Genomic DNA, 16,066 nt, shown 5'->3' on the forward strand with positions numbered 1-16,066 from the left:
TGGAAAGAAGTGACAGGACCCTGGGTGGGTAAGGAGACATTCACTCTTGAATCTTTGCTTTCCAGGAGCCCCACCAGCCCCAACTCAGGGCATCCTTAGACCTGGTCTTACCATCAGGGTTCGTCCCTGGGGTGCCACCCTGCTGCTGCAGGACTCCAGCAGCAATGGAATTGGGCCAGAATCTTTGGGTGGGCCGGTGCTGAGACTTGATTTTCTTGGCTTTGGGAGCAGGATCTGGGTTGCTGGCATCAAGCATGGGCTGCAGGATGCGCCTCCTGGCATTGATGAACCTGCCCAGGGGGATGGTGAAGACCTGGTTAGACACAATCTGGGTCACATGGGTGGTGTTGGGGGTGAGCAAATGTGACACTTAAGCTGATCTCCAAATGTCTGTAGGCGGCTGTCCTGGTCTACAGGTAAAAGCCCTCTGGCTGAGGAGTTTGTGAATTAATTACCCAAGGTACGGTGATCATGGGAAGAATGTATGAGGAGCTGTCAGAAATCCCTACTCAAGATCTATCAGAGCTGAACAGAGAAGGGAAGAGCTGTGGGCACGGTCACAAACTTCTGGACTTATAACAAGGGCCTAGCTTTAGGGTCTAGTCCTTTCCATCCGTCCCGGCCAGAAGCAGACAAGGACACCAACATCCCTGTCAGTTCAGGAAGGCATATCTCCCTCCTCCTTCCCAGCTTACCTAAATAAATGTTTTGGTTTCGGCACACATGGAGTTGGGTAGACCAGATAACTGCTGGATGTACCTTTGGTATCTGATGCAAGACCCTCTCTCTGGTTTGTCCCTACTAGGCTGCTGAGCCCAGATTCTCTGGCAGTGTTTTTTTTTTTCCCCTAAATGCATGACGGTTCCATGGATGTATTTGACCCAATGTCCCAGCAGAGGGCGCTGCAAAGCTGCAGTTGAAGCCCAGGCCAGGCTGACTTAGGCTCCTTGTACCTAGCTCACAAGGGAAGAGGACTGGTCTGGCAGTGGAGCTGAGGCTGAGGTAGATCTGGGCACTCTTATCTTCTCTCCCTGCTCAGAGCTCCCTTGCCAAGCATGCGCTCCTGGATCTGAGAGGCTGTGGGCAGGTGATGCCAGCTCACCAGTTGTTTACTTGCAGGAGGGTGAGGTTTGTCTGGGCTGCAATCTGCCTCTTCTCATCTTCGGTTGGGTAGGGGTGCTGAAAGGAGAGAATGGCTAATGAGAAGTTGTGGGCACACAGGGGCCAGATCGTCCTGGTGTTCATAGCCAACACATGGTCACAGTCAGGGTTTGGGGACTGGAACCGGGGAAAGGGTAATGTTTGCTCTTGAGGACAATGTGCCTGGAGTATACACAGAGGCTCCTATGTGCCGTAGGCTCCCCCAACACAGTGCCACACAATGGGGACCAGGGTGCATTCTACAGTTAGTTCAGTATTGATTACAAGACACTTTCCCCTGACTCTCACTTGATCCTGCAGGAAGGCAGGCATTCTCAGAGCTAGGATCGACAATGGCCTCCCAAAGCCACCAAAAGGCAGTGCATGGGGAAGGGGGATGGATTAATACAATCTAAATTAAATTGTTATTTATATCTACTGTGTGTCTAGATCTATACTAGGCATTCGGAGAGACAGGATATATATACAGTGGTATACTACTGACTTAGGACTTTTTAACCCTTTTAAGTGCATCCATACATTTCATTTCACTTATTCAAACTTACTAAGACTGTGAGGTGGGCCAGGCAGTAGTGACACACACACACCTTTAAACTTCAGCATTGCTCTGCAGAGTGAGTTACAGGGCAGCCGAGGCTACACTGTCACTCAGATGGCCCTACCAACTCAGTTCTTCAGACTATGGCTCTGCATTCTCTTGAGGAGGGCTGTATGGTACAGATATCTCCTTTAGTCTTGCATGCTTTGGTCTAGCCTTGATTACACATTTACTCCAGCTCCTCAACTACACTTCATGAGGACACAGTGTACATTAAAGAATGAGTCTGCACTGTCTTTATACACAAATGACCACCGATGGAGGAAAACGAAGGAGAAGTTGGAGATGCTGAGGTTTTGGCAATGAGCGCCATGGAATCTTAGCCGAAAGGAATACGTAGTGGCCAGAGTCACAGGAACAATGGTTGGGCGCAGTGGCTCATGCTTTTATAACAACTTCAGAGGTGAAAGCAGGGTGATCAGTCTGGCCTACAAGAGACTCTCAAAACATCCCCCCCCCAAGACAAACAAACAAACAACAAGGAATCAAAAACAAAAGAAAGGGAGAGCCTAAGGAAGAAGGTCTTGAGGCCAATGGGTGTGAAGCCAGACAACACTGAGTTAATTTATTTCTAGAGCTTTCTGAGGCTCTGGGACAAGTGCCTGACATCCAGTAGGCATGAGAGTCTAAAGGGACCAAGGATTCACCCTAGAAGCAGAGGAGACCTGGAGATCTCGGGCCTAGAGGACCAAGCCATCTAGCATTCTCAGACCAGGATCATTCTTTGTGCTTGTGTTGCTTGCAGACAAGAAATGCTTGCACTCTTTAAAGTCCCAAAGACTGGGGCTCCCAAGCTAGCTCTATTGTGACTAGCTGCGAGACCTCGGGCATGGCAGTTAACAAGACATTATTAAGTTAGGTAATGATTAAATACTTGCAAAGAGTTCATACTGCGAGGATGGGGTGACATGGGCAGGATGTTTAAAGCTCACGGAGGGAGCAGTTGGAAGTGCTGGCGTTAGCAGTGACAAAGGAAAGGAGCCTCTCCAGCTGGCCTCCATGTCCCTTGACTAAAGCGATCAGGATCATGTGTTGTTTTAATTCACACCTCTGACCCTGACCACCACACCAGGGCGTCTGACCCTGTGACTCATGCAATATTAAGAGTCTAACAAGGAGGAATGCACACTAGTGTTACTGGAGCCAATTTCATGCTAATTGGAAGAGAGCAGAGGGAGGCCATAAGGGGAAATGTCAGGGAGGGTAGAGGTGGACAGGCAGGGACCCTGGTGATGCTCCCCTCCCTACTTCATAAGGGTTACAGGAAGGAGCTAAGCCTCCCTCCCTATCTATGGCTGCCAGATCTGTTAACAAAACAAAATCTCCCCCTGTTATCTATGGAGGATTGGTTCAAAAACCCTTATAGACAGCAATATCTATGGATGACCCAGTCTCATTCTGTAATGTGGCACGCTGTTTACACACAGCCTACACAGCTTGCACAGAACTGGGCACTGAGCAGTATGGAGGCTCAGAGGAAGAGGGTATATGGTGGCCAGACTCTCCTTGGTGCCAAATATCATCTCTGGATTACTGACAATACTTCCGATAAGCACATGTGGAAACAGTCATCATACCATATTACTTAGGGAAAACAATGTGGAAAAGAAGAAACTGTACGGGCTTAGTGCAATTTTTTTCACATATTTTCAACCCATACTTAATTCAGTCTACACAATGTGAAACTTGCCAGGTATGTGAGTTGACCACGCGATGAAAAAATATGACAGTCTTTTAGTCACCATGTCCTCCATTACTGTCCCACTCCTGATATCTCTTCCCAAATCTTCCCACTGCAGATGCTTCTGAGTGCTGCTGAAACTTCGTCACAGGGCAAATCCTCAGGGAGGCCTTTTCCAGCTCCCTTAAGTCAAGGTGGTCATCAAGGCCTCTGAATGAGTGTGTTGCACTCCTCATCCAGGGGCATCAATACCCAGCGGTAAGCTATGGGCTGCTCTTAGGCAGGAACTCTAGCACATTAGAAGTTATCTCAGTAGTTCCCAGAGCAGTCATAGGAATGGGCTTCATGTCCAATGATGGTGCATGAAGGAATATACAACTCAACAGATATAAAGACGTGTGGATGAGCAGAATTGGATGTCAGCTTACACAGGCTGGATGTCTGCTGCCTCCTGAGTGCTAGAAATCAGAGATACCTGAAAGTTTGGAGTTTACAGCTGAAAGGTGTGGCGGGAGGGGGGACCTCTACTGAACTATACCAAGGTTCTTCGGGTCATAGGAGAAGAGTGGTTGGTTTGGTTGGGGCCTCAGCTGGGCATTGAAAAATGCAGCAGAAGGGATATAAGCCTTTAAGGCAGGAGCCTTACACCATGACTAAATCAAATGAGCATCTCTTCCCTGTTAGGGCCCCAGAGAGGGAAGTCCCCCAACCTACTATAAAAGGATGATGCTTCCTGTCTCTAAGGAGGCACTGTTTCTGGCACTGAAGGACAACATATCTTAAACACAGATCGACATATTTCCATCTTACTTGAAGAATGAGTACGGCTCAACACTCATTGATGGTTCTGCTACAGATGGGATTTTAGATCCCTTATGAGTACCCCTACTAACAGGTCCCACCACCTCTCCGTCCCAGCGTAGAACTTCAGGAGTCACAGGGTGGAGGTTTTGGATGAGTCGCCCAGCTTTGGGAACAGGTGTGTGGGCTAGAACATTCCTGGCACCACAGCTGAATACCGGGGAGCAGTCCAGCTTGTACACGCCTCAGACCACATGACTCCCGAGGACAGAGTCAAAATAGTCCTGGCTCCTGGACAGACCACAATTGAGTCAGTGCTACTTTTAGCACAACTGGAAAAGGCTTGAGGCCAAGGACAAGAGAGGGAGTGAGACGAGATCTTAGGAGATGAGCATTGTCCTCTGGAAGCTGTCCTATGATCACCAGCTGGAGGAACTCTGCTGAAGGCCAAAAGGAAGGGCCCAAGCTACAGCTCCCTCCGAGTGAATGATTCTTCCTTGAAAAAGGTATAGCCCTGACTAGCAAAGTCCAGATCCTTCTCAGTACCAGCCTAAAGACTTTCACAACTGGGCAAGGCTGCTTGATGGTGAAGAGCCATTGAGGAGGAACTGGTGGCTGTTAGGCCTTGGCTACTCGTTCTGTATCTTTTGTCCTTAGCTTTCTCTGGTTAACTGTAAGTAAAAAAGGCACCCACTTTTGGACCTCAGAGTGATGTAATGGGCTGACAAAACAAGAGTGTTATATCCTCACAGATGAGTAGAGGCCTCTTAGACTCCTTCAGTTGAACACTCAAGACAAGGAACTTGAAGCCCATGCATTAAATAGGTGCTGTTTGGCTCTCTCTGCAAACTGATCTAAAAAACTCCTCTGCAACTCTGTTGACTCTGCCCTTTAGACCTCCACAACACTCGTTTCCTTGGATTCAAAGGACACTGAAGTAGCTTTTAGTTTGAAGAATGAGCTCTGGTCAGAAGAAACTAATCCAGTACTGGTTTTTGTAGCTCTGCAACTTCTTTCATTCCAGGTTACCCTGTGATGACCCTTCCACCTCTTTAGCCCATGTGGATCTCACCATGTGGTTGACTGGGTCACAAAGGGAACTGTGATGTGGGGGACATCAGCCTGTGGGTATCAGTGGAGCCCAAACTAGCAGCAGACTCAGTAGGGAGTTGGACTTCCCTTCCCCGAGACCTGGTCTGGAGCCTACCCAACTTTCCATGCTTTCCCCCTCTTATAACCATGGCTTGCTTTGGAGCCTTCATTCTACGGGAATACCAATGTTCAGGAGGACCTGTAACCCAAAGGGAGGTAGCCAGTAGGGGCAGAGCTTTGAAATGACCATACATGGTGTCACATCTAACACGACAGTGGTGCCACATGTGCCCTGATTTCAGAGATGACAGAGCAAGCAATCACGAAAGCAGACAAGCAGGCCTTGCCTGACTCAGGCAAGTGCAGTTAGCCATGGGCTTCCTCTGGCAGCACTTGCCATGTTTAGAATGCTCATTCTTTCTTGTTTTTTCCACCACCCTTTAAAAAACAAACACAAAGAGAGGCACTGAGAGCTAAGCAGTCTCACCCACTGTCACACAGCAAATGCTCCATACCCATCCACCCCCAGGTCAAAAGATGGGAGACCACTCCCACCCTGGGAGCTTCATCTACTTCTTTCCAAGCACTCTCCCAAAGATAAAATTTTTATGAAAACCACCTCCTTAAATGTCTGTAGGGGGGTTGGGGATTTAGCTCAGTGGTAGAGCACTTGCCTAGCAAGCACAAGGCCCTGGGTTCAGTCCCCAGCTCTAGGAAAAAAAGAAAAAAAAACAAAAAAACAAAAAACAAATGTCTGTAGGTCATTCTGTATGTATCCTATCCTGCAACATGATGGCTCAGCTTTTGACTTGGTTTTTTGTTTGTTTTGTTTTGTTTTCTTTGAGATGAGGTCTCACGTAGCTCAGCTTGGTTATGAACTCACTCACTGCATAACTGAAGATGACCTCGGACTTCTTTCTGGTCCCCCTGCCTCCTCAATCTCCTGAGTGCTGGGATTACAGTCACGTGCAACATTTCTGTCTAGGTTTCGAACATCTTACTAATAATGCTATTTGTTCGTCCACCATGGCTGTAGTTATTTGGTTTTGTTGCTGTATAGTTTTCCACTGTAAAATCATCCTACCTCCTGTTTTAAGTCATAAGCTATTCTTTCTCCCTCTGGTTTCTACTCCAACCCATTCATCCCACTGCAATGAGGATGTTCTTCTTAGCTTGCTTCTGTCCCCCCCTCCTGTTTATCTTTAGTCCACCTAGGCTCCTTCTTCTGGATTCAAGTAGATTCCCCTAGATTGCCTCCCTAGGTTGTCTCCCACTATAAGGGTGACTTGTTATCTGACACCCTAAAGAGACAGATTGTCAGTTTTTTTGAGAAAAGGAATGATGTTTCTCTTTATCCTCCATCTGCACAGAGAATATAGTGCGAGGTGTGTACTCATTGAATGAATCTCCATGGAGGTTTGGGAGGGGGTGTCTTCAGGTACAAAGGCGGACAGGTGGATTCTCTGATTCCCCCTGGGAATTCTTCCTGGAGGCAAGTCACACTACTGCTGTTCCTTGATTGTTGACTGTTTGAGGGGCAGGCAACAGGGGATACCTCAAGTCTATCAAGATACCCTGCTTCTCTAGGGGGGTCACAGAGGTAGCCCTAGGAGTGTGGGTGAGAATATAGTTTTCTACATGGTTTGGATCCTGGACTTGGTCTCTCAGTAGCTCTAGACCTTGGGCATTTTTTTTCTTCCTGCAAGGTTAGGAAACCATTCTACCAGTCTCAGCGTACTTAGGATAGTTCCTGTCATATTTCTGTTTGTGTTTGTTAAAAAGAGATTAGAAGGGGAAAGAGAACTCTTCAGCTTGGCACATGAGCTCTTGCCTTGAAAAAGCTACAGGTTGTCTGTTGGCAGCCAGTTGGAGCCCCCTGCCCTCTGTGCAGGAGCATCTTGTTCCCTTTTCCTGAAAGGCTTCCTTTTCTGCATCCTTGAGGCCTGCTTTAAGTTCTGTGTATACGTGTGTTTTCTTCTAATCAGTCTCAGGTTTCTTAGGGATGCTGTGAGGTTGTATATGTCTTCCGATGGACCGCTGAACTGCTCAGAACCCAAAGAGTCGTAGAGCCCAGCCTCTCCCTCTGGAGTCCAAGAAGGTGCAGGTGTGTAAAGACAACGATGCCCTACCCTTGCTATGACTTGGGGACATGGATTGGCCAAAGATCCCTGACTGGTCTCCACTTGCAGGTTAACCAATGATTGTACTATTCTGAAAAGACTGGGGCACTGGGCTCTACAGTGTCACCTTCATGTCCCTCAGAGTGCAGGGTGATTAGATGGTTCTGACAGTTTTCTGTTGAACTCCACCTGCCTTTCTATGCTTTCAAGCAGATTCCTATAAAGTTATACAGAAGTATCTGGGAACACGTCCCACCTGTTGACAACAGTTACTACTCCTGTTGGATACCCACAACAGCTGGCTACCTTTTACTACTTACAGCATGTAGAATGCCCACTATGGAATCTCAGGAGACTATAACAACCAGCTGTAGTTATGCAAACAGTAAGGGGCAAGTCAGTGGCAGGGTCCATATTCCCTGTCCTGAACCAGGCTAGTCCATCTTTGCTGCTAGTCACTGAGCTATAGAATACATTACCAATCATCTTCAATACATAATTAGCTTTGTCAACTTTACACAATCTAGAATCACCTGGGAAGAGAATCTTAATTGTGGAATTGTCTAGATTAGGTTGGCCTGTGTGTGTGTGTGTGTGTGTGTGTGTGTGTGTGTGTGTGTGTGTGTGTGAATGTGTGGAGGTCAGAAGACAACCTGTGGGAGTTGGTTCTATCCAGTTTGTTCTGGGATTGCCCAGTTCAGGCTGTCAGGCCTGGTGGTGGGCACCTTACATGCTAAGCCATCTTGCTGTTCCTTTTTCAAGTCTCCCACTCACTTCCCAGCATTTTGCATACATGCTAGTCTCCTGTATCATCACACAGTCAGGATTCTTCATTGGGGACATTCAGACCCCTAGGTCTTCAGGATCAAATTCCTTGAATAAGTCTTTGATGTAAATAAAGCATTCCTTGCGGTATTAAAAGAGACAGGGCATAGGAAATTTAGCACAACTTCTAGATCCTCCTCTGGCAACCCATCCTACCTTGACTCCTCCAGATATCATGTTAGCAAAGTATTCTCCACCCGAGATGGGCATTCTTTACATGCAACTAATCTTAGCTGAATAGGGAGGAGAGTAGGAAATCTGACCTTGAACTAATTCATGGCAAAGTGGGAATGACTGGTGGCCTTTTCGGCCTTCCCACAGGTACCTGCTTCTCACAGTGTAACTTAAAAACGGACATTTGACCAGTGGGACGTCAGACAATAAGAGCACGAAGGGAAAGTGACAAAAAACAAGAATGAACCTTTTGTCACTTTGCTGATTTTGCAGACCAGTCTAAGACAAGTCATACTACGAGGACCTCCAGAGCGATACCGGAAGCATCTGAAGCAGTAGCTGAGCCTGTGCCATCTAAAGCATCTCACACCATGTTCTACCCTAACCACAGCCCCCTCAAGCTGGATGCTGTATTCTTATTTTCCATCAGAGGAAATAGGCTTAGAGAGGTCAAAGAACTCACTCCAGGTCCTCTGGCCACCAAGTACTACGTCCTACTCAAGAGACTGCAGACTCTCTGTAGAACACATCGCTATGTCTATATCTAGGGGACAGGTGGGTCCTGCCAGTGAGCTGGTGACAAGACCCCATCTACATAATTCCTTCAAGGCTTCGAATAGAGCTCTGCCTAGCAAGATGGCAGAGAATGCAAAGAATATCTGTGGGGTGGTTGACAACACCATCAAGGTGCAGTGGCAACTGGCTGGCTTTCATTTTCATTGCCCTCGTTGGCCAGGAATCCTGTACGGGGCATGGGTTACACCTGGGTGTTTAGCCAGTTTCTCCCAGACCCTGAGCCTAGCATGCAAGGCACTAGGGGTGCAGTAAGATAGCTGGGAAGCTGATGAAGACTCTCAGAAATTCTGCTAGGTCCATAAGCCATTCATAGTAGTGTTCCTCAGAGTCCAAGGTGGAAACAGCTAAAATGTCCCTTAACTGAGAAGGAATAAACTTGACATGATCTAGACACGGTGGAGCGCTGTCAGCCCAAGATAAAATGACAGTGCTTCCTACAAGGATAGACCTTGACCATGTGATACTAATTTGGCAAGTATTCCACCACTGAGCTGTGCCCCCTGCTCATGATGGATTAAATGAACACAGTCTTGAAGACCACTTTGTGGTCTACTTGAGTGAGAATTCTGGAAGGGCTGATCCATAGAGCTGTGCAGTAGAGTCCAAGTGGTTAGAGGCTGGGGGTGTTGGCTAAAGGCTGTGGAATTTCTTTTGGAAGAAGGAAAACATCTGAAATTAGGGAGGTGTGATGATTGTGCAAGGGTGTAAATATACCAAAACCTATGTTATCGTTTTTATTTTGGAGCCAGATTATCTTCAGCCCAGGCTGGTCTTGAACCTGTGTAGCTGAAACTTGCTTTGGCCTAAAACTTCTCTTCTTGCCTCCACTTTTTCTGGGTGCTAGGAATCCATGCCCAGTATAGTCCGTGCTGGGAATCTGTCTTGGTAGGTAAGCACTCTATGAACTGAACCACATACCCCTACTCTGGAATCATGTATTTTGAAGAGTAAATTTTATGATATATGACATTTCCATTTAAAAAGTCATATAGAGGAAGCCCCTGGTGCCTCCCTTTCCTCTGTTTTGTTGTTGTTTTTTTGTTTTAACCACACCAGGGTTCATAAGAGGCCCCGGAGCAAGGCTCTGTGTGGCTGGGATGAAGGTGGGAGTAGGTGGAGCACAGCTGAGCCCTGGCTTCAAGCCACACCAGCCTGATGAAACAGATGGGTGGGTGTGAGGCAGCTTTACTCCGAGGTCTAAAACCTGAGCCTGCATGCATAAAAGTCCCACAACTCTCCCACAGGTCTGTGGCAGAGAGAGACGTTAGGGGCACAGCTTCACTTTGCCCAGACTTTGGTGTGAGCATTGCATATCTGCTCCGTGACATCAGCATGAAGGCAGAAGAGCTAAATGAGTGGGAGATTAGAAGCTTGGGTCACACTGCTGTGGGTTCGATTCCCGCCTGGCCTTATCAGTGTGATCTCGTGGAACCTGAGCCTTCTCTGAACCTGGTTATCACTGGTAACTTGGGACAGTAGGATCTATCTGCCGGGGTGCTTGTGTGAATTAAATGAGATGATATGCTAAAGTGCTGAGTATAAACTGGCTGGGATGGGGCATAATGGATCCTGCTGGGGCTTGGGCTCTTCTCCAAGACCTCCTGGCACACAGAGGATCATCAAGTTTAGGAATGGAGGTGAGTAGAACTGCTGACAGCTCAGGATGACTGACAGGTGTCAGAAGTAACAGGAGTGGTATTACAGTCACAGAGGAGGAAAGGTGACTTTCTTCCTGCATGACATGGGTTCCCATGGACCTATTGCTTCCAGCTGGAGTTTAGCCTCTTTTGCCCAAAACGAAATAGCAAGAATATGTCATCATATTCTTCAGGGAGTGGGAACCAGCAGGTAAGGATGGCAGTGTCCCCATCTCTTTTCAGCCTTGTAGCTAAAAGACTCTTGGAGTTAACCTTGCACCTCAGGTGCTTTATGTCATCCCAATGCATGTCTGCAACTGCTCATGCCACAGAACAGTGCAAACAACAAGAGGCCTGTGGCAGGGGAAAGAAGCAAGAGGAAAACACTACACTGACTAAAGGATTGGCAGGAGGAAAAGCTCATGTTTATAGAAGTGTTCAGAATCCCACGAGCCAAGGTGGCAGATTATGGGAGGTTCTGTGTATCGCCTATAAAATTACCCTGACTTCAGACCCAGCCTGGGGAAGAATGGAGCACTTTGTGGAAGCCTCACCAGCCACATTTACAGCTTATCAGAAAGTCAACCGTGCTTATATCCAGACTGGTGCATGCCAGCTACACACAAGCCTTTGATTCTGTGAGACTCAAATTTGCTTTAAAATACTGACTTCTGCTGGGTGGTGGCGGAGGACACCTTTAATCCCAGCACTCAGAAGCCAGAGGCAGGTGGATCTCTGAGTTGAGGCCAGTTTGGTCTACAAAATGAGTTCCAGGACAGTCAGGACTACACAGAGAAGCCCTGTCTCAAAAGACAGACAGACAGACAGACCAACAGACAGACACAGAGACAGAGACAGAGAGACAGACAGAGGAACAGAGACAGAGAGACAGATAGAGGAACAGAGACAGAGAGACAGACAGAGGAACAGAGACAGAGAGACAGAGGGACAGACAGAGGAACAGAGACAGAGAGACAGAGAGACAGACAGAGAAAATGCTCTCATTTTGGGTCAGATTGGGTGGGTACACACTAGAGACTGGAATGAAGATCTACGAAGATCCTCTAACTAGATTAGATCCCCAAAGTCAATGTTCTTATCCACTTGACATGAAGTTAGAATTTGAAGATGTTTTATTCTAAGAAAGTTTTATGCAAGTAAAATGATACAGTTTAGTAAGAAAAAGATGTTGGCTCCCTACCAAAATTAGCAAATGAATATATGTATATCTTTTAGATTAGCATAAACCATGCCTTTTGGGTGGCTGGTCCTTTCTTAGCTAGCCTTTCAAATTAACCAGTCCCTAAACTAGTTGTCCTAACTTAGCTGGAGACAGAACATTTATGGTACCTGGATGTCTGTTTGTCCTTCACTCCTTCTTTTCTCTCCTAAAGCTCACAGACAGTACCTGACCAGTCTACGGGAACCATGAGTGGGATTTCCCAAGAATTATAGCCCCAGGGTTGGTTCTTGAAGCAACAATGACAATATCAAGGGTAATTTAGAGCTCAGCTGTTTGGACCAAGTCTCAAACCTTATCCTTCTTACAATCTACCAAGTGAATAAAAACTAAAGGGTTGGGGAGATTGATCAATGGGTAAAGTGGATGAGGACCAGAATCTGGATCCCTAGAACCAATGAATTAAGCTGGGAGTGGTAGCTTATCTGCAACTCTAGCGCTGAGTGTTTCTTTTCAGACATGGTCTCATTCTGCTGCCCCAGCTGGCCTAGGACTTGCTACATAAGCCAGGCTGGCTTTGAACTCACAGAACTCTGCCTGCCTCTGCCTTTGAATACTGAGATTAAACGAGTGTATCACCACACCTTGCTTATAACCCCAACACTGTGGGGTTGGACACAAGGGGACCCTGGGGATTCCCTTGCTGACCAGCAAGTTGCAGGTTCTGTGAAAGACTGTGTCTCAAAAACTAAGAAGAGTGATAGAAGAAGGCACTGGTCTTTATATGCATGCAATACGAATTGCACCCCACCCCCTGTGCAACCAATTCCTCTCTCTCTCTCTCTCTCTCTCTCTCTCTCTCTCTCTCTCTCTCTCTCAGACACACACACACTCTTAAAATTTTGTTGAGCCCAAATTTTCCCAAACATTTCAACATGGAATGAAGACCCAGTAAGTCCCAAGGTCATGCACTGTGCATCAAGGCTTTAAGAATGACGCACAGTCCCTATTCTTAGGACAGTTGCCACAGCTGGAGAGACTATGTATATATGTAGATGCACCCACACCTGCAGCAAACACTATAGGACGGTTATGCTCAGTGTCAGAGGACAGCAAAATAGCATGAACTTTAAATCAAAATGACACATCGGCCTCACACATCACACTCACCTCTAAGATTTCACAAAGACAGGGACTTGGCCTTAAACAAAAAACTTGATTCACACTCAGTGTGGTAGCACACAGCTGTAAAGCCACCATTTTGGGAGATTGCAGCAGGACGATCATGAGTCTGAGGCCAGCCAGGGCATCACAGTAAGACCGTCTCAAAAGCAAAATCAACGAAACCAAGCCGTATACAACTTCACTCTTCATTCATTGTAGTAGAAGGTACAAAAGGGAAGAATTTCTTTTTGTTGTTTTTAGGTAGGGTCTTGCTATATATAGCCCAGGCCAGCCTTGAACTCATGCTCTTTCTGCCACAGCCTACCAAGTACTTGGACATGTAGCACCACCATGCCCAGTGAACAGCTAATTAAGGGGCGACCTTGTAGCTCTGTATGTTTGAACTCTTTGAACTTACACCACTCTGAGAAATAAATACCACTGGAATGATCATACCACTATAGAAAAAAAGTCTATACCTGATGCACCTGTCTTCAAGCCTGTCTTTCCTCTACTGTATCTGGTCTCTAGGAACTTTTCAATGTCTCCACTGGAGCTGGGGGGTGAGAAGGTTGCCTGTGCACAGGCGACTATGCTGCTCTTGAAGCTTCTGCCGGTATGGCTCAGCCATGGTCTGTAGAGGATGGCTACCATGTGTGCTCATTTTGATAGAATTGCCTAGACATCTTCCATTTAGCGCAGCAGAAGCTCTGAATTCTGACTTTGGAAGCCCAGGGGCCTCTCCCACCTCATCGTTCAAATCTACCACATGAAGTAACTGGCTGTGGAAGGACCATGCCAACATACGCTGCTTCTGGGATGGAGAAAGTGTTATATACTGGCCCAGTGCTTAACCCTCTTCAGAATGTTGGTCTCTATCACTTCCTGTGTTCCTCTCCCTCCCCTCCAACTTTCTGAGCTAGTAGTAGCAGCAAGTACTCAGAAGTCCTTGGGCTCTAGGTCCCACTTAAGTCTCCATCGATCTGCCCCATAGCTGATGATCCAGCATAGCCTTTTTCTGAGACCGCAGTCTCTGCATGCAGAGTGTGACACCTGTGCAGTGGGCTGTTTATCGGCCCCTGTTGTGATTCCACAACCCCAGCATGCACGCACACACACACACACACACACACACACACACACACACACTCACCATGAGATGCTGGAAGAGCCAAGAACGCATTATATTGGTGGCATGCTTGGGCAAGACTCCTCGTTTGTTCTTGGACTTCTTATCCTCATTGTCCAGGAGGGAGGTGAGGTCAAGGTTAACCTTCAGGGCACGTGAAGAAAAAAGTCAGCATCAGCAGCCTGTGAGGCCAGTGGCTAGGGACCCGTTGCCATAGTAATGGCACTTTCTCACTGCCAACCCCCTTTTCCCAAGTTATTCTTGGGGCCCTGGGGAGGTCACCTTTTCCTCTCACCCCATACTACCCCCTCAGAGAATGGAGATGAGGCTTGAAGTGAGGGGATAAGGGGAAAGGGGGGATGAGAGAGAAAACAGCAGAAAGGGTCATGCAGAGAGTACTGAAGATGAGAGTTTGCCATAAACCATCCAGTAGTTATTAGCATTTCTGTGATACTTTACAGTTTGCTAAGCACTTTCCTGTCTCTCACCATGGTTAATCCTCATCACAGCTGTGTAGGATGGCTGTGACAGTATTAATCCTTCTTTATTGATAAGAACTCAGGCTCAGAGAGGTAAGGAGACATATGCAAGATCACAGTTAATATCAGATCGTGGGTGTCTGACTTAAGATCTTTCCAGAGATCTGACCTCTATATCACTGAGGTACAGACAAGTTGGAGCTGGTGACCAAGCACAGGGAATGCAGGGTCCTTTGATGTAAACTCTGGAGGCAGCAAAATCCCCAGAGCTGATTAAAAAAAAAAATGCTTAGATCGAGCTTCCTGTCCAGAGAGCAGTGTCTTAGAGGTGAGGATTAAGTGAGCCATTTGCCGCAGTGCCCAGCAGACAGTAAACAATCACAGGTGCCTTCTGTTGTCCATGCACAAGTGCACACACCTACACACACTCACCTGTGTGTTCTGGATCTGGATGGCTCCCTGGGGGATTGCTTGGGTGACCACCTGACCCTGGGAGGTTACCATGGTAACCGGTTGATATAAGGCTCCACCTGAGGAGACAACCAGTTTTGGGGTCCCCTGACACCGAGGTAAAAAGGCCAAACAGGGTCCCCAGTTGCTTGGCAGTCTCATGTGAAAACTCTTGGGGTAGTTTGCACCCCTTGTAGTAGGGGAGTGGGTGAGGTAAGAGATGATGTCCAGTAGAAAAAGCAGAACCTTTGGTGGGAGATAGTGAGGAGGAAGGACAAGGCCTTCCTCAGTCTTGAATGTGTGTGTGTGTGTGTGTGTGTGTGTGTGTAGGGGGTGGAGGGAAATCATGAGATTTTTTTACTTAAATTTGTTCCAACCCATCATGACTAGGTCTCGGTGCTCACTATGTGCAGAACACTTCTGTCAAGAAACTAAGCTGGAAGTCCTTCCCTTAGCAGAGGACACTCCCTCATCCCAGATTTTCCTAGGGGGCACCCCTTCTCCCAAGATGCTTCCCACAATCCCCCAGAACCCTGCACCAACCTGACACGACTTGTGAGTTGACGGTTGTCATGGCGATGTTGCCCTGCTGGAGTGCTGAGGCTGGGACCACAATTCCCTGGGGGTTATTGGAGACTCCAGACATGGAATTGGGGGAATTCTGCAGGAGGTCCTGGCAGTAAGGGAGGGGTAGTTTGCGATGATGTCCCCAAGAGCTTAGATGCTTCAGTTCCAAAGTCTTCCCTTCCCTTTCTGGTCCCCCGACCCCGACCCCAACTCCTGTTCCTCTCAAACACAAACCAGAAGGCAGTTCTTAGGACTTCTAAAAAGGAGTGAATATAAGAAGTCCCAATCTTTAAATAAACCAAAGGCCCATAATAGTCCTTCACTTACATTTCGTCCCATTGGCTACAGAGGCACAAATGAACCCCTAAACCCGTGGGTCTCCCTTTGGCTACATCTTGGAATCCGCAAGGATGGAGCTCTGGGTTCCAGGCC

At 47.4% G+C, this 16,066-nt stretch overlaps 1 protein-coding gene across 23 annotated transcripts in view; it reads right to left on the reverse strand.

Moving 5' to 3' along the window:
* Window positions 1-16,066, reverse strand: part of Pknox2 (PBX/knotted 1 homeobox 2) — a 262,470-nt gene that overhangs the window by 3,512 nt on the left and 242,892 nt on the right. For 22 of the 23 annotated variants that reach the window (XM_039082131.2, XM_039082142.2, XM_039082143.2 and 19 more), the window contains 5 exons: window positions 15,611-15,740; window positions 15,050-15,147; window positions 14,163-14,282; window positions 1,103-1,179; window positions 112-290 (listed from right to left, as the gene is read on the reverse strand). In XM_039082131.2, the coding sequence (XP_038938059.1) occupies window positions 112-290; window positions 1,103-1,179; window positions 14,163-14,282; window positions 15,050-15,147; window positions 15,611-15,740 (604 nt within the window). The remainder of the gene's footprint in view (window positions 1-111; window positions 291-1,102; window positions 1,180-14,162; window positions 14,283-15,049; window positions 15,148-15,610; window positions 15,741-16,066) is intronic. The other variant, XM_039082146.2, reaches the window with a different exon arrangement.

Source organism: Rattus norvegicus, chromosome 8, assembly GCF_036323735.1.
Source record: "Rattus norvegicus strain BN/NHsdMcwi chromosome 8, GRCr8, whole genome shotgun sequence".
Taxonomy (NCBI): Eukaryota; Metazoa; Chordata; class Mammalia; order Rodentia; family Muridae; genus Rattus; species Rattus norvegicus.